The sequence below is a fragment of the Neophocaena asiaeorientalis genome, unplaced genomic scaffold (genome assembly GCF_003031525.2).
Source record: "Neophocaena asiaeorientalis asiaeorientalis breed wild unplaced genomic scaffold, Neophocaena_asiaeorientalis_V1.1 scaffold258, whole genome shotgun sequence".
NCBI lineage: Eukaryota > Metazoa > Chordata > Mammalia > Artiodactyla > Phocoenidae > Neophocaena > Neophocaena asiaeorientalis.
In genome coordinates this window covers 3,491,096-3,516,549 of record NW_020172591.1, presented here as the reverse complement: position 1 = coordinate 3,516,549, position 25,454 = coordinate 3,491,096, and the positions used below count along the sequence as shown (strand labels likewise).

Below are 25,454 nucleotides of genomic sequence, written 5' to 3'. Positions count from 1 at the left end.
TGGGAGGGAGACGCAAGAGAGAGAGGGTATATGGGGATGTATGTATATGTATAGCTGATTCACTTTGTTATACAGCAGAAACTAACACACCATTGTAAAGCAATAATACTCCAATAAAGATGTTAAAAAAAAAGAATTAAAGTCCAAGAACATCATTTTCATATATCTTGTATATATGTGTTAAAATTACAAAAGAATAATTAGCAAATGAGGATGTTAGTTCTTTAACAAACCACACGGGTTCAAAGCATTAATGTATCTATATTAAGTATTCCTAAGAAACAATACAATGTTTATCATTGATTTCCCAAAAGTCATCTTCATATTCAGAAAGTCGTGCTATCTTAACTACTTTTAATATTTCAAACTGGTCACTGCTTTTAGGTATACATTGTCATATACCTCATTTTAGAAATTTTTAAAGGTATACACCTCGTGATTTTAATTTTCTAACTGTATCTACCATCTTAGGGGCCTAATCTTTTTTTTTAATTGGATTTTTCTTCTCTTTGTTAACAGGAAACATTTAGCCCATTTTCTCAATTTCTTAATTCCCCTGGAGAATTAAAACATACAACTTCTAAATATTTCTCTTTTTTATTTTTAACCATTTTTTAAATCGAAGTATAGCTAATTTACAAAGTTGCGTTAGCTTCAGCTGTACAGCAAAGTGATTCAGTTATTTATATGTATCTTATATATATGTGTGTGTGTATATATATATTCTTTTTCAGATTCTTTTTCTATTACAGGTTATTACAAGACATTGAATACAGTTCCCTGTGCTATACAGTAGGTCCTTGTTGTTTATCTATTTTATACATAGTAGTGTGTATATGTTAATCCCAAACTCATACTTTATTTCCCCCTCACCAACCCCCACTATCCCCTCTGGTAACCATAAGTTTGTTTTCTATGTCTGTGAGTCTATTTCTGTTTTGTAAATAAGTTCATTTATATCATTTTTTTTAGATTTCACATATAAGTGATATTATATTATATTTGTCTTTGTCTGACTTACTTCACTTAATATAATAATCTCTAGGTCCATCCATGTTGCTGCAAATGGCATTATTTCATTCTTTACTATGGCTAATATTCCATTGTATATACGTACCACATCTTCTTTATCCATTCATCTGTCAGTGGACACTTAGGTTGTTTCCATGTCTTGGCTATTGTAAATAGTGCTGCTATGAACGTTGGGGTGCATGTATCTTTGCGAATTACAGTTTTCTTTGGATACATATCCAGGAGTGGGATTGCAGGATCATATGGTAACTATTTTTAGTTTTTAAAAGAACCTCCATACTGTTCCGTAGTGGCTGCACCAATTTACACTTAGGGGTTTAACCTTAAATTGCAGAAATTAAGGTATATCCTCCATCCTACTAAATAATGTAGGTTTCTCAAAGTCTCTAACCAATTTAGTAATTAAAGTTCATATTGCAAAATCTAGGAATGAAAAGACTCAAGATCATTGTACAAATCTCTTCATTCCTACATCTTTTCCTTGGGCTGCTACTTAAGTTAGTAAATGACAGAAAGTAGACTTTTCCTCAACATACTTTTTTTTTTAATCACAAAGCTCCTACTCCAATACTGCCAAACAATAAGAAGTAAAGCAATTTTTACAAGTTTATTTTATTTCAATTATATTTATATCAAGTGACTTTTTTTTTACCTGAAATAAGCAAATAACTACATCAGGGCAGTATTTAATTAGTCATGACTAGCAAGGGCACAATGTTAGTACTACTTGATAAGTAGTCCAAAATAAAAACTGCTTACAGAATATGAAATTTTTTCCTAAAATATGACTATAATAAATTTAACACTTTCATTTTAGCCCCCCAAAAAGCCATTTAAATTGACTTCAAATCCTTCTTTGTGCCTTCCATTCCAGTTAACACTAAATTAGCCAGTTTCTCGCAAAATAAAAATTATAGAATCTGCAAGAATGTTGTAGTACTTACATCAGGGCAGCAAAACGAAGCTTGACAGCTCAGCGTGCAACCAGATTTATGTAGGAAGAGCATACATGTTAAGGGACAGAAAGATAATATTTCCCATTTTCCTAACCTGTAGGTTTACCAGTTCTATTACAGGGTCTGCCAACCTCTGCACTATTGACATTTTAGGCTGAGTACATCTTTGATGTGGGTCGGGGTTGGGGGCTGTCCTGTACACAGTGGTATGTTTGGCAGCATCCCTGGCCTCTACCCACGAGATGCCAGTAGCATCCCATCCCCATCTTGACATCCAAAAATATCTCCCGACATTGTTAAATGTCCCCTGGGGAATGTAAAACTGTCCATGGTTGAGAACCCTTGATCTATATGTTCAGTAGATATAAGAATATACATAGATTCCTCTAGATGTGTTGCCTTTACACAAAATTTAACCTTAATTTCAAAGCTCACTGCCAATTGTCACCAAAGCCCTTGAAACAAAACAACAGGAAGCAACCAGTACCATCAGAAAAGGGGAGTATGGTTCTCTCAAAAGTTAAAGGTTATCCATCTGATAAGAAGCAAATTCTTAAAAATTTGTACCCATAAAAATCCCCCCAAATTAAACTACAGGCTTAAATCTGTTAAATGAGCTCATATGTATTCTTCAAAAAAAAAAAAATGAAGAAAGAAATACTGCAACTATCTGCACACTCCAGAAATTTGATCTTTTAAAAGGTTGCCTAATGTTGGGGGTTTTTTTCCTTCCAAAGTGGCAGCTTCTTATTATCTTTTGAAATGTCATTTTGTGACTCAAAAGAAAACAACTGTAATTTAAACAGCAAGAAATGAGGGGGAATAAGTCTGTATGTGGCCTCTGTTTGGAAGTTACTAAGCTGTCTTCCCATGATTTTAATGTAATATGCTTTCTCCAGGGGTGTAAACCCCAGGTCTCTAAATATCATTTATATGTTGGTGGCTCCCACATTTCCATCATATCCTGACCTGCCCCTGAGGCCAGGGCCAACTCGCCCATCGACTTATCTGTATGAGGACCAACTGTCCACTTGAAGGGGACAGGTTCAGTTTTCTTTTAGCCTCCTTTCCTCCCCAGCCTTTCCCATATTGGAAAATAGTAGCACTATTCCCCAGGAAAAAGCCTTATTGTCATTCTTGACTCCTATATTAATTTCCTATTACTGCTGTAACAAATTTCTATGACTTTGTGACTTAAGACAATACAAACAATTTTCTTACACTTCTGGAGGTCAAAAGTCCAAAATCAAAGTCTAGAGCCTAAACTGAAGGTGTCAGCAGGGCAGTTTCTCTGGGGGGGGCTCTAGGAGAAAATCTGTTTCCTTACCTTTTCCAGCTTCTAGAGGCTGCCTGTATTCTGTGACTTGTGGACTGTACACAAATATTGAAGAAGTCTATTCTAGCAGACCCAACCTGACTGAAAATCCAGATATAGAAATGTTTACAGACGGGAGAAGCTTCATAGACCAGGGACTCTGAAAGGCTGAGTATGTAGTAGTAATTCATCAGGAAGCCTTAGAAGTGGAAGCCCTCCTTCTGGGTACATCTGTCCAAGAGGCAGAGCTCATAGCCCTCAAGAGGGCTCTGTGTCTTGGGCTAAATAAAAGGTCACCATTTATACTGATTCTAAGTATGCCTTCTCTGTCGTGCATGCACATGGGGCCATATGGGAAGAGAGGGGTCTAACTAACATCAGGAAGAAAAGAAGTTAAACACGCGGAGGAGATACTGGCCTGATTAGGCTCTGTTATAATGATGGAAGAAGTAGCCATAGTACATTGCCTGGGCCCCCAAAAGACTGATAGTTATATAGCTACAGGAAATAATTTGGCTGATCAGGACACAAAACAGGCAGCCAGACCAAAAATCCCCATCCTAAGGCCCTAGCACTCATTCCACATATGGACCTATCCCTGTTTAAACCTCAGTGTTGGGAAATGGATCTAGAGAAAGCAGACGAAGGGGAATTTCACGCTGACTTGAGGTTTAGATGATCAGTACCAAACAACCAAAGAAGGCTGGATTTATAATGAACAGGGACTAGTGCTTATACCTGAGCATTTAATGGAAAGCGTTATTACCCATCTACATCAAGGAAACCATTAGGGGCGTGACCTAACCAATCACTGGCTACAGAAGTTTATTTTTGGTCCACAAATGCAAAGGACCGACGAAAGGGTAATGCAAAATTGCCTGATCCGGCCAGAAACAATCCAAAAATCAGTCCGCCCCCAATAATAAAAGGGGTGCAAAAATGAGGGACAGAACCAGGAGATGGTTGGCAAATAGACTTGACTGTTATGCCCAAAGCCATGAGAAATTACAGATATCTGCTGGTATTTGTAGACACCCTCACAGGACTCATTAAATTTTGTATTTGTTGTCTGTCTCATACATTTAAAAGGCCTCCCCACACGCATGATCATTGCCTAAGACTTAAGAGTTCAAGGTGGGACTTGTGAATATTTACAATTAAGTGCAAAACAATTTCATTCCTCTTATAAAAATCCATGCTCCTAATCAGCAGGAAGCACCTACAGTGGTATCACCCTATTTCCTTCAAGATTGAGGAATGTGTAAAGAAATATGGGGAAATTGAAACAGCACATAAAACACTGACCAGCTTAAAATGGCTTTGCTTCCTTAAAACAGGTTGTTGATTGTTTAAACCTGTAGTTATTTTACAGAGACAGCACTGTGCGTGTGCAAGACGGGAACCCACGGCTCCAGGATGACCCCGGAACGAAGAATCTTGAGTTTGCAAAACTCAAAGAATAGAAATGTTGCCACTGGAGTCCTTTACAAAGTGAGAAGTCCTTCAATAAGGAAAATCGGCTTCCAGATGGACTGATTTGAGACTAGCCAATCAGCTTTTGCCAAGTTCGCCCTTACATTTTGCCCTGAACCCTGGATGGCAGAGACAGATTTGAGTCCTGCTTTCTGTCCCCTTGCTGGTCAACCTCGTAATAAAGCTCTTTGTTTCCTCCAAAGCCAGCGCCATAGTACTGGCTTCTGTACACGTCGGGCAGCCAGCTTGGTAACAATCCTTCCTTGCATCTCTCCAACCTCTGTTTCCGTCATGACATCTCCTTCTCTGACTCTGAGTGCTGTAAGGACCCTGTGATGACACTGCCCACTCAAATATTCCAGGATAAACTCCCCATCTCAAGATCTTTAACTTAATCACATCTACAAAGTCTATTCTGCCATGTGAAATATTGTGATTTATAAGAAACATGTACATTTGGTCAGATGACCAAAATATTTTTTCATATATGTTTGATCTTCATCCACAGTTCCTGGCTCACAGCTCCCTGGGAATTTCCTGGGCAATAAGAGCAATAGGAGAATATTTTGTCATAATATTTGGTCTCTGTCCTTAGTTCCTGAAAGTACTTCAGAGCCATAAAGGTGTCCTGTTATTCATAACAAGCACTTTTTCACCACAACTAAGTTTTTGTTAATGAGATGACTTTTGGAAAGCACCTAAGGATGGGGGCTGGCTGCTGGGGAACCAACCTGGAAGGGAGAGTTGGAACTTTTAGTTCCACCCTTTGACCTCTGGGGAAGGGAGAGAGGCTGGAGGTTCAATGGCCAATGATTTCATCAACGAGTCCTATGCAATGAAGCCTCCATAAAAACAACAGGAAAAGGAGGTTCAGAGAGCTTCTGTTGGTGAACACACGGAGATTCGGGGAGAGTGGTGTGCTCAGAGAGGGCATAAAGGCTCCACACCCTTTCCCCATACCTTGCCCTCTGTATCTCTTCTGTGTAACTGTTCCTGAGTTGTATGCTTTTATAATAAACCAGTGATCTAGTAAGCAAAATGTCTCTCTGAGTTCTGTGAGTTGCTCTAAGCAAATTAATAGAACCCAAGGAGGAGGTCATGGGAACCTCTTATTTTTTATTTTTTGCGGTACGTGGGCCTCTCACTGTTGTGGCCTCTCCCGTTGCGGAGCACAGGCTCCGGACACGCAGGCTCAGCAGCCATGGCTCACGGGCCCAGCCACTCCGCGGCACGTGGGATCCTCGCGGACTGGGGCACGAACCCGTGTCCGCTGCATCGGCAGGCGGACTCTCACCCACTGCGCCACCAGGGAAGCCCTGGGAACCTCTTATTTACAGCCAGTCAGTCAGAAGCACAGGTGATAACCTGGGTTTGCAACTGGCATCTGAAGTGGGGGGGAGAGGGGCAGTCCTTTAGCACCGAGCCCTTAGCTTGTGGGATCTGACACTAACTCCAGGTAAATAATGTCAGAACTGAGTTGCAGTCTCAGATACCCTGCTGGTGTCCTGAGAATTGCTTGCTGCTCTGGGAAACCTCCTCCACACATTAGAATCTGGTGATCAGAACCACCTTTTACCACCACGTAAGGTAACATATTCACAGTTTCTGGGATTAGGATGTGGGCATTTTTGGGAGGCCATCATTCTGTCTGTCATGATTCCTCTCCTTTTCTAACTCACCCATCCTACCACATCATCAACAATCTGGAGGCTCCACCCCTAAAATATACCCCAAATCAACTACTTCCCTGTAATTCCTCTGCTACCATCTTAGTGCAGGGCCACACAGACTCTGCCCTGGACAACTGTGAGCATCTCTTAACTGGTCCCCTTGCTGCCACTCTTGCCCCTCTGCAGTCCATCTATAAAGCTGCCAGAATGATGTTCTTAAAATATAAACCATGTAATGTGATTGTCTTGTTTAAAACTCATCAGTGGTTTCCCACGATAACCAGAACAAAATTCTAATAGATACTTCATCCTCTGGTCCCTTCTCACCTTTAAAAAATAATAGAGCCTTTCCGTTTGGCGGCAGCCATCAGGTGAGCCGAGATAGGCACTTACAAGTACATCCAGGAGCTATGGAGGATGAAGCAGTCGGACGTGATGCGCTTTCTGCTCAGGGTGCGCTGCTGGCACCGGGCCCCGCGCCCCACCCGGCCCGACAAGGTGCGCAGGCTGGGCTACAAGGCCAAGCAAGGTTATGTGATATATCGCGTTCGCGTGCGCCGCGGAGGCCGCAAACGCCCGGTCCCGAAGGGCACCACCTACGGCAAGCCCGTCCACCATGGCGTCAACAAGCTCAAGTTTGCCCGGAGCCTTCAGTCTGTTGCCGAGGAGCGAGCGGGACGCCACTGTGGGGCCCTGAGGATCCTGAATTCTTACGGGGTGGGTGAAAATTCTACGTACAAATTTTTTGAGGTTATCCTCATTGATCCCTTCCATAAAGCTATCAGAAGAAACCCTGACACCCAGTGGACCACCAAACCAGTCCACAAGCACAGGGAGATGCGAGGGCTGACGTCTGCAGTCAGGAAGAGCCGCGGCCTCGGCAAGGGCCACAAGTTCCACCACACGATCGGTGGTTCTCGCCGCGCGGCCTGGAGAAGGCGCAATACTCTCCAGCTCCACCGCTACCGCTAATATAAGTAACGTTTGTAAAATCCTCACCTAATAAACAGTTTAGGACATCCACGTCTGCTTAAAAGTGTTTTTTAATCTGTCTGTTAAATCTAGTTGTCTGCAGATTGCTTCATTGAATGCACTGTCAAATTCTGAAAGGTAAAGTGCAATAATGTTTGAAGATTTTAAGTGATGGTGTGTCTTGTTTCTAATAAGGGGAAAATGCCTTTGTTTTTTGCTTTATTGGGCAGTTGATATGTCCGTGTGTAAGATGCTGTCTGGTAACAATAGGTGTAAAATTCTGTAAAAGAGGAGTGCAGAAACTAGCCGTGTAGATTTGTTGGTGCATGTGATGAAACCTACAGCTTTATTGGGGTGATGCAATGCTCTGCTGGTTTACTCTAAAGTGGCTGTTTTATGGAGTTTGGCAAGGACAAACTTTAAATTGGGTTTTCCTTGGAAATGTAAAGGATGTCGTGATCCTTTATCATGATCATAATGCCGAAAAATAAAGTTGACTAGGGCCCACGTTTTTAGACTTAATGTGCTATTCCATATGTAACTGGCTGCTGCCAAAAGGCGGAAAGTAAAGGAATGCCACCATTTTTTAAGAGAATTGAATAAACCTGTTGCAAGATGTTTCTCTTACAAATTGAAACAAATCCTGGTTAACCTAAATTAAATTGCCTTGGCCTCGATGGTACCACTGAAGTTCCCATAAAAGGTGGGAGCTCCTGGTTCAGTCCCGTGACTGATCTGTAGAATACTTAACTTCATGCAAAATAGTCATGGTATTGACACTAGTGTATATTGAAACTGATGGAAATTGAACTGATGGTATATGAGGAGGGAGTTTTTAACCCTAAGATTTGTAAGCTAGTGATGCTAGGATTGGGAAATTGGTGTTCATAAGGTCCCTTTCAAGTGTGGAAGGATAGAAGGGGCTTGGATCAAATTTTTAAATGTTTTATTTTTAGTATTAGTTTGTGACCCATTATGAAATGTAAGCCACCTCGGGGAAAATTGGGTTGGTTTTATTTAAACGTAACATTGCTAAGTCTAATCAGTGTTATCTTGGGTCAAGCCACTTTACCCATTCCCATAAGGCTACGAAGAAGAGTCGTGTAGTTGGGGTCAATACCAGTTCAGTTGGTTTCCGAAAAATAATAATAATAATAATAATAGAGAAGAAATAATGCAATTTTTTTCCTTCACAAAATTTCTCTCCATCCCTCACTTCCATGGCTTTGCATGCTGACAGCAGCTCTCAGCAGCTCATCAAAGGGAGGTACATGTGTTTGAGCTGTCCTTCTGGGTCTCCCCAGACGTAGAAGACAGCAAATTACCATATAATTCTAAACCTATGCCCTCCCTCTCCAAGTCTGTTTTAACTGTACACTCCTGCTAAAACTACCAGAAAAGGTAAAATATACAAGAAATGAAAATCAAGAGATAGAGGGAAGAAAGGAAGGAGCACAACATAGTATAATATATTCTTCACATTTCGTAACAGGCAGACAAAAGATGTCTTAGATTGATGGATCTAAAAATAGTGCAGATAAATTATTTAACATTAAGAGAGCTAAAAATAAAAGCTTTTTTATTCCTTCGGGGAATGATGGGAGAGAGACTTACACTTTTCATTTTATTTTTTATGAACTCTGAATTCTTTGACCATGTAAATAAATATAGTAAAGCAGCTACTAATTTTGCACAAATATTTACATTAATTTTACCCATGAGGGTGTGCATGTTTATATATGCACATTGGTCATCAGTTTTTCACCTATTGTAACATTTCTTCCCTCTGATTCCCAACACTGTTCTTTGGAATTCCCCCACCGGAAACCGTCCCACCAAGGACTTCTTGCTAATAAATCAAAGGGCTCTATGACCCCACTAGCAACCTCTCTGTGGAAAATTGTTCCCTAGGCCCTCTTCTGCCTCTGTTTCCCAAAAGCTCTTTCCTCCCTGAATCGTCTCACACCAACTACTTCTGGAGCCAGCTATTCTTCTCACACTTTCAAATAATGAGTTTACACTTTATAATTCCTAGTCTTTTTCCAACATGCCAGAATCTCAGGAAGCTGCTACTCCAAAAATGCAGGCATTGCTTGGAATAATAAACAATCCCTAATTCAACCACCAGTATACGTATTTCATTGCCTCTTATGAACGCCCAGTCACCTCTCATTGGAGGATATTTCACAGAATTTTAGGATCAATAAAGGGTTGGAGAGAACAAACTCACCCACATCAAAATAGCCTGAGATATAAAAATGCAAACCACTGGACCCCATACAGACCTACTAACTTAAAATATTTTCAACAACCTCCCCAGGTAGTTCCCATGCACACAAAAGCTTGAGATTCCCCAAATCAACCCAATCTAATTATTTCTGAAATGAAGAAAGTTAAATCCAGAGAGTAAATGACTTGTCCAAAATTGCCCACTTAATACGCAACCAATTCATTATTCTAGTCATACATACTCCGGTACCCTTTTAAAGGAACCTGTGAGATAAAACATGCACTAGAAAGAAACTACCTCAACATAATAAAAGCCACATAAGAAAAACCCACAGCTAACATCATACTCAATTAAGAGAAACTGAAAGCTTTTCCTCTAAGACCAGGAACAAGACAAACATGCCCACTTTTTTTTTTTTTTTTTTTTTTAACATGCCCACTTTTGCCACTTCTACTCAACATAGTATTGGAAGTCCTAGCCGGAACAATTAGGCAAGAAAAAGAAATAAAAGGCATGAAAACTGGGGGGGTGGGGGGAGGAAAAACATAAAATTATCACAGTTTATAGATGACAGGATCTTATATAAAGAAACCCTAAAGATTCCACTAAAAAAAAATCCTATTAGAACTAATAAATGAATTCAGCAAAGTTGAAGGATATAAAAAGCAACACAGAAAACTTAGTTTCATTTTTATACACTAACAATGCAAAATCGTAAAAGGAAATAAAGACAGCAATTCTATTTACAATAGCATCAAAAAGAAAAAGTACTTAGGAATAAACTTAACCAAGAAGGTGAAAGACTTGAACTCTGAAACTCTAAAACATTGATAAAAGAAATTAAATAAAACGCAAATAAATGGAAAGACACCCCATATTCATGGACTGGAAGATGTCAGTACTACCCAAAGTAGTATTGTTAAGATGTCAATACTACCCAAAGCAATCTACAGATTCAGTGCAATCTCTGAATTAAAATCCCAATGATACTTTTGCATGAATTGAAAAATCCATCCTAAAATTCATATGGAATCTCAAGGGACCCTGAATAGTCAAAACAATCTTGGAAAAGAACAAAGGTGAAGGTCTCACACTTCCTGATTTCAAATTTTACTACCAAGCTACAATAATCAAAACAGTATGATAGTGATATAAAGATAGACATAAAGACCAATGGACTAAAGAGCCCAGAAATAAACGCTCGCATATATGGTCAAATGATTTTCAGTGAGGGTGCCAAGACCATTCAACAGGAAAAGGACAGTCTTTTCAACAAATGGTGATGGAAGAAAAACTGGATGTCCACATGAAAAAAAATGAAGCTGGACCCTTACACCATATAGAAAAATTAATTAAAAGTGAATCAAGCACTTAAACATAAGCCTTAAAACTATAGAACTCTTAGAAGAAAATATAGGGGAAAAGCTTAATGACACTGGATTTTGCAATGATTTCTTGGCTATGACACCAAAAGCACAGGCAACAGAAGAAAAAAATAGATAAGTTGAACTTCATCAAAATTAAGAACTAAATTTTAAGAGTAAAATATCAACTCACAGAATAAGAGAAAAACATATCTGATAGGGACTGATATTCAGAAAATATAAAGAACTCCTAAAACTCAACTAGAAAATAAACAACGTGATTTTAAAATGGGGAGAGAATTGAATGGACATGTCTCCAAGAAAGATATACAAATGGCCATAAAGCAAATGAAAAGGTGTTCAATGTCACTAACCATCAGAAAAATGCAAATCAAAACCACAATAAGATACTATTTCACATCCACTAGGATGGCTGTTATTAAAAAAAAAAAGTGTTGATATGAATGTGGAGAAATTGGAACTCTTGTGCATTGCTGGTGGGAATGTAAAACAATGCAGCTACTATGGAAAATGTTATGGTCATTCCTCAAAATATTAAGAATAGAATTACCATATAATCCAGCAATTCCACTTCTGGGTATATACCCAAAAGAACTGAATGCAGAGACTCAAACAGATTTTATATATCCATGTTCATAGCAGCATTATTCATAATAGCCAAAGATGGAACAGCCCACGTATCCATCAACAAATGAATGGGTAAACAAAATGTGGCATGTACATAAAATGGAATATTATTCAGCCTTAAAAAGGAAAGAAATTTTGATACATGCTACAACACGGATGAATCCTGAAGCCATTATGCTAAGTGAAATAAGTCAGTCAAGAAAAGACAAATACTTTATGATTCTAGTTATATTAGGTATCTAAGATAGTCAAATTCACAGAGACAACAACTAAAATGTTGGTTGCCAGAAGCCAGGGAGAGGGAGGAATGGGGAGTAAATATTTAATAGGCACAGTTTCAGTTGGAGAAGATGAAAAGCATTCTGGAGATGGACGGTGGTGATAGCTGCACAATAATGTAAATATACTTAATACCCAGAAATGTCCACTTAAATGGTTGAAATGGTAAATTTTATGTTATATCTATTTTACCAGAATTAACATGCAAAAACTGAACGACTCATCTTTCTTTCTCTTAAACATTATTTAAAACAAATAAGATTTGTTTTATTCATCTAACAAATAGCAAATCTCAGCTTCCAGCAAAACATCTCCAAATACTCCTTTTGAGCAATTTTCTTCTCAGAGCTTCAGCTTATACCCCCCTTCCTGTGATCATCCACTCCCCGTGAAATCCAATGGTTACAGTACAATGTTTCCTTTAGCTCCGATATTAAGAGCTCCCTCCGAAAATTCTGTGAAGGCTCCTGTCCCCACTATGAAGCTTGTCTCCTTTGGCCTCAGGCAATTTCCCCAGCTAGCAAAGAAAGCACTGCTCTTCATGCAAGTAAAAACTGTGGCACTGCTTCAACAGCAATAACCCTTCTCTTATTCAGCCCACTGTCTGCTGACCTCAGAAGCATCATCTATCTTTTCTCAAATAAGTAATAAAGTATAATCTTTTGACAAGCCATTGACACATCAAAAGCATTTTTGCACAGTACAAGGTAATCCTGAACTTGTCACAAGGTCAACAAATATGTTTGGGTGTTATTCTTGTTTTGTGTTTTATTGTTACAATAAAAAAATATTCCATTTTAATTGTATGGTCTATGGTTTGAAAATAGGAAAAATCAAAAAACTTTAATTAAAATGTGAATGGGACAAAGTAGGTAAACCTATTTTTTATAATATTTTTAAGCCATGAGTGAAAGTGATGTTTAAATCTTATTAGTTTTCCTAAGTTGTGTGTTTAAACACACAAACATAAAGAGCACTTCCTGCTATCAAGTTAATAACTAGCAGTAGTTTAGTTTTCGTCAGTGACTACATTATGATTAGGAGAGAAAAAAAGTCATGCTGGGGCTTCCCTGGTGGCGCAGTGGTTGAGCGTCCGCCCGCCGATGCAGGGGACACGGGTTCGTGCCCCGGTCCGGGAGGATCCCACATGCTGCGGAGCGGCTGGGCCCGTGAGCCATGGCCGCTGAGCCTGTGCGTCCGGAGCCTGTGCTCCGTGACGGTAGAGGCCACAACAGAGAGAGGCCCGCGTACCGCAAAAAAAAAAAAAAGAAGAAAAGTCACTCTGAGTGAGATGGGAAGGAAGCTCTTGCAGGTTATTGAGCTGAAGAGTGGCATGATCACAGTTAATATTTAAAAGAATCACTTTGCCTGAAGTGTGTAAAACAGACTAGAGCCAGACTGACAGGAATAGGACAAAAGCAGGGATAAGAGGTAGGAAGATATTTTAATAATACAAGCGAGAGGTAATGGTAGATTAGACCAGGTTGGCAGCAATGGAGACAGTGAGAAATGGTCAGATTCTGAACAGCTCTGAAGGGAGAACCAACAAGATTTCATGGCTTGGGGTAATGCTTAAAAGAAATAGAAGGGTTGAGTCTCTTGAGCTTAGCTGGAAGAAGGATCTTCTATTTACTCAAATGGGAAGAACGTGGAAGTAGCAGGGTCGGGTAGGAGATATTAGAATCAAAAGGTCTGTTTTGGGGCTTCCCTGGTGGTGCAGTGGTTGAGAGTCCGCCTGCCGATGCAGGGGACACGGGTTCGTGCCCTGATCCAGGAAGATCCCACATGCCGCGGAGACGCTGGGCCCGTGAGCCATGGCCGCTGAGCCTGCGCGTCCGGAGCCTGTGCTCCGCAACGGGAGAGGCCACAGCAGTGAGAGGCCCGTTTACAGAAAAAAAAAAAAAAGTTCTGTTTTGGATGTGTTAAGTGTGAGTTGCCTATTAGATATCCAAGTGGAGATACAAGATAAATAGCTGGATACGTAGTCTGGGTATCAAGGGAGAGATTATGCTCTCTGTGAAAGAACCAAGATTTTTAAATGTTACACAACAAAGAAGTGTTTCACACAAATTAATCAATAAGTTCCCAAACTTTTAACACATTAGGGTGTTAAAAACATGTCAGGGGAAAGCCAGAAATTCTAGAAAACTAAAATGGAAAAACAATGTAAGATCTGATAAACAGACAGGATAGTTTATAAATATACTATTCAGGTAATGATCCTAAAGTGCATCACCAGATCTTAAAAGGATTAATGTCCCAAATAAAAGAATTTTAAAAATACAGATATATTTCTTTAGAAAGGGAAACAAAAATAGTTAACTATTTCCAAAAAAATGTTTCATGCACTGTTGCAAAGCCAGAAAATAACAAGACAGCATCATCCCAATGTCCCACTAGTTCTGAAGGGAACAAGTGATTGCTTTTATGCTGCCCAGGAGTGATAAGTGCCTCTGACTATGGTCTGAACATTCTACAGAGATGAAAGTCCACTACATTGTACAGGGCAGACCATAGTAATGAACAAGAGTTCACTAACTATTTTTAGCGATGATTTATAAGAGAAGGGGAGTCAGTGTATGAACTTGGTTAAGGCAGTTAAGAGGCAAAGCCCAAAATTTCACTTAAATGGTTAAAATGGTAAATTTCATGTTATATCTATTTTACCACAATAAAAAGCATAAAAAAAACTTGTTTTATTGCTGTGAGGACCATGTGAGATTATAGATATGAAAATGCCTCAACAAAACCATTTAGGTTCACTGCAAAGTGAATACTGTATTTGTTACTACCAGTGTATTGTTGAGTGAGTACAGGTTGGTTTAATGCATTCTATCTTCTTAGCTGAAAAAGCAAAGGGCAAGGAGGCACATGCAGGATGGAAGACTCCTCTAAGTGTTGATTGATTTATATCATTAGTGGAGGCCATCTGCAACACGACTATTAACTATTATGGTATATGGTATTCACAAGCCTGCTTGCAATTAAAAGACAGCACAAAGCACCCAATTAAGTGATCCAGACTACAACTTGATATAGCAAATTTTTGAACATCCACAATAAGGGAAAGGAAGCACTGGAACAGATATTAGAATTCAGTAGATACTCAAAAATGAATGGCTCTGAAATGTTTTGTATGATATGCCTCTAGGTGTGCTTAGATTTGACTTCTAAAATTAATCTTTAGCCCCACTGAGGGCAGGAGGAGGTGGTCCAAGGGCATGTGATTATCTTGTTCCCCGTCCCGCCTAGGATTTAAAATGTGCCAGAATGACTGCCTCATGTGGACACTGCCATGCAAATAAGAAAGAGATGAATGTCCCCAGCTATATAATAATAGATCAAAGCTAAAGGGCAATACAGTCACTGGTTGTAGGCTCCCATTTACACTTCTCTGTTCATTGGTTTGTTTGAACTTAACTCTCTGTAATTAGTGTCTATCAGTAGAGGAGATTTATTTGAATTTCTATCCATTCCATGTCTAAATAGAAAGCTTTGAGAACATTTAGCGTTAAGGTAGTTCTTGTTGTCAAATAAACAGCTTTTACAACAGACTTGAACATAGATTTCGAATTCACTAATTTGTAATGCTCCAGATGAGGAAAGTAGCCTCTGTCTACTCTTTAACCAGAGAAGACAACAATATAACAGAACCTCATTTGGAGCATGGAGCTAATTCACAGGTCTGGCTCTGTCCAGACTGGGTACCCAGTGATGGAGGATGCACCACTCACATACTCTGTGAAATGCGAAAACTGTATCTTGATTTGCTGTGAATGAACGTAATTGCTTTGAACTTCTCATTATTCTAACTAAAATAATTGGATCTACCCTTTTATAATAGAATTCCTAGCATCGGATTTGATTAAAATTGTACTGAATTTATATAAATTCTAAACACAAAAACTCCTTTGTAAAATTGCAAAATTCAGAGGCTAGGTGGATTATGAGTGAATGAATTATGTGAATGAATGAGTCTTTCATAAGACCATGGATACCCACATCATCTGTGAATTGAATACTTTGTGTGAATAAAGCTTTATGATTACATACATACATATTTGAGAGGAATAAAATAGCTTCATTCAGAAAACTTATTCTCTAGGAGAATTAATTACTCAGATCCTAAAGATGGAGAGGAAGGACCTCCTGAAGCAGGAATTTAACCATAGTTGAACCTAAAACAAAAGCCTGAGAACACATTACTGATAGTTTGGGTTACTGCTACTGATCACAAGGGTTTTCCATAACTAGCCCCAGAATTTGGACAGATATCAATGGAACTGTCCAGATAAAATTACCTCCTGCCATGCACTGACCTGGGTAAACAGGCCTGGAAAAAATGTTGAAAGGAGAATGGACCGGCAAATGTGTAGTATTCAGAAGGGGGGCAGGGGCAACAGCTCTCCTCCAGAGCATTTCACTTTCTCCCCTTTACTCCACAAGGAAAATTCATCTGCTGAAATCATGCCTGTTGCGTGTGGATAAAAGGAGTCACATGATGTACTAAGTGTTCCAGGAAGATTAAATCTGTCAGCAGTGGGACTGATGGATTGACAGAGAAAGAGAGAGAGAGACAAGAGGCTATGACAAGAACACAATACAGAGGAGGAGGGAAGGACGGATTTGGGAGAAACGTCAGGACTTAATATGTGACTATTTATAGACAGAAGATGAAGGAGAGAAAAGAGTCAACGATGACTCCCAAGGTTCACTCTTAGGTGGCTGGGAAAATAGCACCACCACTGAGAAAAGTGAGCAAGGCGGCCAGGACAGCTCCCTTCCTGCCTGTCTTTACCCTCAGCCTGCATGATGCCACCAACCCTAGCCAAAGCCACTGAGCAAATAACGCACTTGTTATTTTTTGACTGGCTATAGAGAGAAGGATAGTGGCCCAATCTGTTAACAAAACCTGAGAATAAGTGAAGACGGAATGACACAAGCAGTTATATAGTTAGCAGGAAGGAGCCAACCCAGGAGTAGGAAGAGCAGAAAATGTTATGTAGGGACACATGCATGCGAAAGCAAGACCTTGGATAGCACGACGTACTGCTGGAAAGCATGGCGGCCATCAGATCAATCCAGCTGGGTGAAATGATCAAAAATAGTCCAGACTTCGTGAGAGAGAAGAATCAAAGACTAGGGTCCAAACTGAAATGCCTACAGGAGCTGGGCGAGTAACAGAAATGAGGACGGGTGGCGTTCGGCAACAAGGAGTGCAGGTGGGGGCCACGGAAACAGCACGCGCCCACCCCATCTAAAGAGGAACCACAGTAGGTAGGTTACTCTCACCCAAGACCGTAGGCCCAATCTTCCAATTCTTCAAGAGCAACCCTCCCACCCACCATTCTCCACCACGTACTCTACTTTATCTTCTTCAAGCACTCGTCAATACCTGAAATCTCTGTGCTGCTGTTGCTGTGGTGTTTATGGCCTGTCTCCTCCCACTAGAAGGTAAGCTCCCTAAGGAGCCACAGAATTGGCACTCAATCAATGCTCAACCAATCATTTGCTCACCTCCGGATGCATCAGGAGGTGAGCCATTTGATACAAAATAAATCCAAACCCTTGATCTCTCCACAGCCTTCCCCTTCACAGCCTTTCCCCTTTGCTGCCTGCTGTACCCAACACGCCCTAGTCTCTCTCCAGCCTGGACTTTTGCAAAGGATAAGACCTGGGTTCGAATCCTGACCCTGTCTGCCACTTACTAGCTGTTTGTCCTTTGTGAAGACACTAACTGTAACTCCCAACTGCTCCATCTGACAAACACGTATTGGATTTCTAGAGGAATCAAGTGAACTTTTTAAAAATTGACCATGAATGTAACAATGATGTCCAATTCTTTTAAATTTCCCACACTTGGGTTTCCCCTTCTCACACTCACCACACTGTCTCCAGCAGGGCAGAGCTTCTGCCTGCTGACTGTGGGTTCCTCTCTACCTCCTCCACCTTCCACCCTCTTTCCACCTCCCGAAAACTTGTCTCCTAATTGCTCTTTAGGGCCAGCTCCATTGTTTCTTCCTCTCTGAGGTTTTCTTTGACTTTCCTGAGTCCCCACAGCCCTTTGTTCCTACAACTAGCAACACAGTGACAGGAAGCACACACACACCACCAGCTGTCTTTGGATGCCCAGCAAGTCACGAGCAAAGGTAGGGACTGAGTGTTACTCTTCCTCGCTCTTCCCAGGGTCTAGCACAGTGCCTGCTTCGAAACAGGTATTTGCCAAACAGAACTGAACGCCTCACAGATGTAAATCTGATTGACTGGAAACTATATGAGTGGACACCTTGGGCTCCACCATTGAGAATTAACCAGTAGCAATGACAAAATCTCCCACATGGTCAGCTTGTGATTACCCATGTTAATGGTAGGTGAAACTGAGAGGGATAATCTCAGAATTGCTAATACAGGTATTCTCATGATTTTAGGTAGCGTAAGTGTGATTTATGCAGTGCGAATAACTTGAGATCAAAATTCTCTCTCCCGCCGCCCTGTCACAGTGCCAAAAATGCTTAACAGTAACTTAAGGCGCTTTTGAATGTCAATTTGAGTACAACAGGAAATTTCACAGAAAGCACTGCACTCTTTCTAACATAGATAGGAGTGTTCAACCATCAATTCATTCAACAGATATTTACTGAAAGCCTGCAATATGCCCAGCATTACAAGGAAAACAGTTACAAGCCTGAATTCTACGTACTACAATTCTGTAATGACTGCTTAGGAAGACCTAGAAAACTTGGGAAGGCCGCTGAGGCCAATACCAAAGTTCGTATTACCAAATAAACTAATAGTTTCCACACGACCAGTTCTAAGGACCCAGTATTTCTTTCTGCTGATCCACACCGAGGGCAGTGGAGCAGCTGGCTTCTGGAGGGCCAAGAAACGTGGAACCAGCTTTGTCCTGAAGCAGAGTAGGAAGTAATGATAATCATCGTGATCTAAATTTACTTAAACATCTCTCTTCTCTCTCTTCAGCCTGGGGCGGTGGGAATAGGCGTGACGAAAAAAACAACTTTTGTTTTTCTGAGTTGCTGCCTAGACATTTTACAGACTGGAAACCCTGCTCACACCTAGAGTCTGGACATTTAGATAAGGACCACACTTTGGGATTCCTACCGTAAGTCCCTCTTTGCTTTCCCCAGATGCCTTTTAAAATAATCACTTAGAGTTAAGCCTGTGAAAAGTTAGTGACCTCTGACCCAACCACCTTATAAGTGATAGATGCTTGCTACCCTCTCTATCTTCTGCTTACTGGTGACCTGGGACAAAGGACTGTCCTTCCCCCCGACTCCTCTTTCATTGTCCCCCAACCTTTTCTGGGATCTGTGAATAATAAATCTTGTGACTCTACTTCTTTTGTGTGGGTGTATTGAAACTGTGTCTTCAGTCAAAACGACCCAGTGGTTTTCACGTCCCCAAAGTGGAAGCTTGGATGCTGAGGGAGATACTTGCCGACCCGTGTGGGTGGTTTGTGCCCCCTCATTCAGCAGGTCATAATCTGTATGTTCTTAATTCAATACACCAGGTCCGACTCCCCAACACAGTAGGGAAGGTAACGAAAGACTGAGTCATATCTCAAGTCCAAGGAGATGACTTTCATCTTTCCCCAGACCCTGTGCTGTACATAATGTACCTCTTCCATCCCTTCCCAACTGCAAGAGAAGAGAATCTAAATAAGTAGGATTCAAGGCAAGTAGTTTTTGACTAAAGGCAAGTAATTTTTGACTAAAGGCAAGTTTCAGGAAAAGTTTTGAAGGGGAGCAGAATATACTCTCCCAAAATATGCCTCTTTGGCATAAACATTATTTTCGGCTCGTTATTTTTAAGAAACAGTGGACACGGGAGCAGCTCTGTAAACCAAGCAGAAGTTACTCTTCTGTAAGAGACATTTATATTTATAAGAAATCTCCATTTGTAAGGGTGTTTCCCTCTCTGTACCAGAGAGGAGGATACTCGAAATCTCCAGAAACACATTATCAGCATAAAAGGCAATGATTTAAATCTGTGTAACAACCTTACCCTCATTTACTGTGCTTTTCCTGATAGCCTCCCATCATCTTGTCTTTAGCTGGACAGTTATTTATTTAAGCTGATGGCTGGGCCATCTCAAAGTTACTCAGTTTTCCTGAGTCTCTCCCATGTACACAGGAGGCATACATGTCATTAAACTTCTAATTTTCTCCTGTTAACCTGTCTTTTATTACAGGGTGTGTCTCAGCCAAGAACCTGGAAGGGTAGAAGAAAAATTATTTTGCTTCCTCCACAGGTTCATTAACATTCTCAGGAATAGATCTCATAGGATTATCTATGAATTAATTAATTAATCTAAATTGTTTCTGCCTCTTTTTAAATGTATATTTTATCAAAATATTGAATTAATGGTTGATAAAATGCTTATGTTTACTAATCATAAAATTCCATTTATGCTTGTAAAAGTTCTACAGGTGAAGAAGATAAGTCTTGATAACAAAGCAAAACAAAATGTTTCCATTTCAGACCCTATTACTTCTACATGGTGGTAAATTAACCTCCTAGTTAGTAAGAAAAAAATTACAATAAATCATCAGAAAATAAAGCTGTCTATAAAGAAACCTGAATTGGGTTAAGTGCCAAAAATCAAAGAACATAACTGTTTAGATCTGAGATGACCATGTTCCCAGTCTGCTCTGGACCATCTAGGTTTATGCCAATTATCCTGGAATAATTATTAAGCGTGCCTACTTTCACTCTCAAAAAATGTCACAGTTTGGACAATAAGTTATACATAACCCGATCTGGAGATTTCTAGGTTTATGCCAATTATCCTGGAATAATTATTAAGCGTGCCTACTTTCACTCTCAAAAAATGTCACAAAAAAAAAAAAAAAAAATGTCACAGTTTGGACAATAAGTTATACATAACCCTATCTGGAGACAAAAAGAGTCCTAAACAATCTTTGACAAAGAAAACTTTAAGATTTTCAAAAACACTAGTATGACAGCCTGCTTTGCACAGTCTGCTTTTGAACTTACCAATTTTGAAAGAGTTAACAAACACCTTAACTCTCACAACTGTAAAGTAGTAAGCCCTGCTCAACTTTAAATACTTACGAAATAAATACGGAGCTGTGCCCTATAACCTATATCTGGGAATTTCCCTCTCCACCTCTACCCACCAATCTAGGATTCCAGGAGAATGGCACAGTGATTCAGCATTTCTAAGGCATTCATTAAAATGTGCTTGGGCGCAGTGAAATCAGGGGAGAAAGAAAGGTACCTAATACACAGATATTAAAATCAAAACTTCTTTTATAAAAGCAAAAATAACGGAATTCCATACTTTTTCTCTTACTGAAACATTTGGAAAGCAGCTGAATTGACAAGTATCTCCCATCACTATGATTAGGCAAGTCATCCAAAGATACAGCAGAAAGCATATGCAACACTTTTTGTCAACTAGTTCAAGAGATGCTTCAAAACAGAAGTGCAAGGGAAATCATAGAACACAGAGGGAAGTTTCAGGGAACCCATACAGGAAGAACACTGTTTATCCCTGTATAAGAGCACTTTTTAGAATCTTGCTTATCTCATTTTTGTGTCTCCTGAAGGACAGACCTTGTCTTGTCCATCCTTGTACCCCTTATCTCTTATCTCTGAATCTTCACCATACTACTTTGCACATGACAAATGTGCAACAAATACTTGTTGAATCAAACTAATAAGAAAAGAAGAAAAATGCTTTCAAATATAATTTCGACATAAACATTTTTTTTTGAAGATAAAAGAAACCTAACCACTATGGGGGGTGGAAGTGGAGAGGTAAAATCATTCCAACAGCAAGTATGTGCTCCCTACTAAGAAATCTATTCCTCTACATGAGTGGTGGGTAAAGTTTTAACAATCTTACTATCATAAAAATTCAGATATACTGTAGTCAAACCAAGTCCCACCAAACAAAGCAACCAAATAAGGTTAGACTAGAAGACAGGAGTTAGCCATAGCCACCGACAGCTCAGTTATTAGAGAAGTTTCACTAAAGTTCCCTTCAAGTCCAAACTCGAGAGGGCTTGAGCATTCTTTAAAATAGGCTTTCAGGCCATTTTTTTTCTTCCTCCAGCACCTTATGCAAAGGCACTGGAATTTGAGAACTTGTCACTTAACCATAGAGGATCTTATTAATTAGTAGAAAAACCATAAAATGGGCCTCAATGCCTTTATCAAGAGGAACTTGGATTCTTCTTCCTTAAAGACACTACCCACTCCTCCTATCAACAAGACAAACGGGTAGACAGGATCCAGGAGTCAAGCCATCAAGTTACATATGAGCAGATCAGAAAAGGGCCATGAGCAAGGAGATCCCTTCATCTCAGCCAAGGCGGGTAGCAGCCACTTCACAGCACCGTGAAGCAAAGTTAAATTCTCCAATAACATCCGATATGAAGGAAGCATTTTCTCAGAAGCCTGACTTGTAAATATTAAATATTCAGGCCTCTTGAATTTTACATCAGCTGTTTTACAATCCTGGGAAAGGCACCTGAAGGCCTTAAATTTCTAACTCTCCATTTGTAAAATAGGAATAAATACTGTTACCACTTACCCATATTTTAGAAAACGAATAAAAACAATGATGCAAACCACAGATACTTTCCTTAAATTCTAGATGTTTAGACAATGACTGTTCTTCTCAACTGAACAGGTATAATCCGTAAGGGCTCAGAACGAGCTTCCCCCCAAATGTGTCACTTTTGCATGAGGATTATTTTGAACTAAAGGCACAATCAAGACCCTGCAGTTTCAAGAGAAACTACTGCCCCTCCCTTAACTACCCAGCAGACTTAAATTGAGGATTTTTTCCCAGAAAAGAGTTATTACGAGAGATAAATTTTATCTAAGTGGCCCCATCTATATGGCAGGGCAAACATCTAATTACCAAACATCTGCTCTTTTTATTGTCCTATGAATGACCCTCCTGTCCGTGGAAGCCCGAGGCCCCTATGCCATTCCTTAGCTCAGGATGGCATATACGCCTCATTTTACCTTTCTGTCTCTGAACCTCTCAGGTATGTGGGGCCTCTGGCCCTCACATGCATACATACGAGATTAAATTTGATTTTCTCCTGTTAATCCGTCTCGTGTCAATTTAATTCTTGGACTAGCCAGAAGAACCTAAAAGGGTAGAGGAAAGTTTTCTTCCTATCCTACAAGTCCAAAGTAAAATATTTAACAAACGGACTCTATTTTCCGCTCCTAATAAAGAAAAGAGGCACTGATAACCCATTGTGGACATCTGCTTGGGGTCCAAAATTTTATTAACTCAAATAATGACTAGTAAGCAGGAAAAAAAAGATCCCTTGAACTCTGGATATTAAGCACCTTCATCTTCCACTGAATGCCTTTTTAAAACTCAGTGACACTTTCTGAACCAATCTGCAAGTAAAGTTACTGCTCACAATGAATGCAGATAAACTCTTGAAGGATTGTGCTGACAAAAACTGGTCTCTATATTATATAAATTGTTTGCTTACATTCACCATAATCTTTTAAAATGTCATCTTGTTTACCTACTGAAAATATAACAACAAAAAAGTATTTTTTTCCTACTGACCAACTAAAGAAAGAAAGAGGTTGTTCAAACTTAACCACTCAATTTCTAAGTGAAAGACTGATGGGGAATCAGCAGCCCAACAGCTTTTTATAGCAATTTTCTGGGTGCAGATTTTCGTCATGGGAGGTAGAATACTGCACCCTTACATAAAGCCTCACAGATAAAAGTCAGGACCATCAACGTATTCGCTTAACTACTGTTCAGTGTTCAATGCACCTACAAGAAAAATGGACAACATTTCAGCTGTTAAACTTATAAGGCGATAAGAAAATTCCAATTGCAGTTTAGTGTCAGAGAGGAAAGACAGACAGCAGCCCTATCCCAGTAGATCCCAGGTTAATTCCCTCCAGTTTCTCCCCTATCATAATATTAATTGGTTTCCTAATAAAATGCTGCAGTAACATTTGTGAAATCAGATTCTGGCAGAAAATCAAATCAAAGGACAACTAACTTTTCATGGCAGCCACTTTTGCATACCCAGACCCTGCCTACCTTGTTATGTTTTTGCTGGTGTCTTGCCTTCGTGTCAAGAACGTGGTAAGGGCTTTCCGAGTCTTGGTTGATGTAATATACGAGTCTTGAAGGCAGTGTGATTTCCTTCTGCATTGCATTGCTGTAACTGCTATTACTGCTGCTATTCTGTTGCAATGTGTTGTCTTCATCTGCCAGGACTCCCAAATTGTTTTCTGCAGTTTCATTCCAATGCGGAGCTGGGGGGGGAGGGGGGGGAACACAAACATACACAAACACACACATACCCTATAAATACATAAGTACTAAAATGCATTTTTCCATTAATTGCAAAAACAAAGTTTTCTACTTTTAAGCAGGTAAGGCGTAGAGACACAGGAAAGCAAGTTATTGCAACAATGAAATGGCCTGGATAGGTTATCAGTCAATAAGGCTTATAAAACAATGTACTGTTTATAGTCTTAAATCTATACTTCTAAGTCTGGTGGTGGGGCTGAGGGGGAACGGACTTGAAAGAAGGGTCATTAAACGAACATGCTCAGGGTTTCTGCCCCTCACCTCCCCCCCCCCTTGGGAGTCTACAGAAGCTCAATGGGACTAGGACTAAGAGTATCCCACCTGAGAGCTAAGAACGCTCCACAGATAACTTGAGTGCGGAACTCATGAACACGGAATGTTAACCGATTCACTTAACAAAATGGACAATTCCCTTTTCTTTTAACTTTGAGATGAGCAAAAATCTTTTGCCATAGAGGGATGCAGATGCTGGCAGCTTTCCAATTTCTTTTTATTTTCCTGCCTATGACCAGCTATCTGCGGTCACTGATGTCCAATCATCAATGTATTGAACATCATATTATCTTCATTGTTCATTATAATGACAAGCATTTTGAGAAATTACAAGCCAAAGGTTTATATCCCCGAAGTTTCCCTCCCCCACCTTAATTCCAACAGCAGTGAATAAACCCACTAGGCAATTTGAGGAAACACGTTACCACTATTCTCATCACATCCTCCCGCACTCACGTTCAGACTCCACCACCCAAGAAAAAACTTGCTCCCTCGCTGCATTTCCCATCCACCGGTTTCCCTAAGTTGCACAGAGATCAGTTAGGGACCCCGCATCCACTGAATACCTTCCAGTGGAACCGGCAGTAATTTAGTGAATGCAACAGAAAAATGGACTTCAAAAAGTGAACTGGAATGAACGCCGGTTTGGGAATGAGAGAGGTGGGCAGGCAGAGAGAGGCTCGGAAAGGCCGAGCCCTGGACGTGTCCGGAGCGCACGGACCCGCGTGCCCTTCGCTCTCCTCTGCAGGGTCCCGTGGGCAAGGCAATGCAAAGGGCACCTGGGCCATACCCACCGCTGGGTGCAGCAGCCCGCCAGGCGCGGGGCCGGGATGAGGCGGCGAGTGGAGGCAGCAGGAGAAGTGCGAGGAGCAGGCGGCAGGGCGGCG

The 25,454-nt window shown here is 40.3% G+C and overlaps 2 protein-coding genes across 2 annotated transcripts in view; one reads left to right on the top strand and one right to left on the bottom strand.

Annotated features, from left to right (window-relative positions):
- The window catches only part of ADAM23 (ADAM metallopeptidase domain 23), a 158,470-nt gene that overhangs the window by 132,645 nt on the left and 371 nt on the right, over positions 1-25,454 (bottom strand). Inside the window, exons 2-3 of the mRNA XM_024738353.1 lie at positions 25,362-25,454; positions 24,019-24,236 (exon numbers count right to left, since the gene is read on the bottom strand). Coding sequence (XP_024594121.1) covers positions 24,019-24,132 — 114 coding nt within the window. The 5' untranslated portion in view covers positions 24,133-24,236; positions 25,362-25,454. The remainder of the gene's footprint in view (positions 1-24,018; positions 24,237-25,361) is intronic.
- On the top strand, positions 5,068-7,418 carry LOC112395219 (60S ribosomal protein L15-like). Its single transcript, XM_024738290.1, has 2 exons — positions 5,068-5,097; positions 6,828-7,418. Exons 1-2 carry the CDS (start codon positions 5,068-5,070, stop codon positions 7,416-7,418), a joined length of 621 nt encoding a protein of 206 aa, XP_024594058.1.

What these genes read in the sequence shown, in the direction of transcription:
- LOC112395219 (XM_024738290.1), top strand. Translation starts at nt 5,068, where the DNA reads ATGACATCTCCTTCTCTGACTCTGAGTGCT. An exon ending in CTTCTCTGACTCTGAGTGCT is followed by an intron (nt 5,098 to 6,827) that starts GTAAGGACCCTG and finishes AGGTGAGCCGAG; the next exon opens with ATAGGCACTTACAAGTACAT.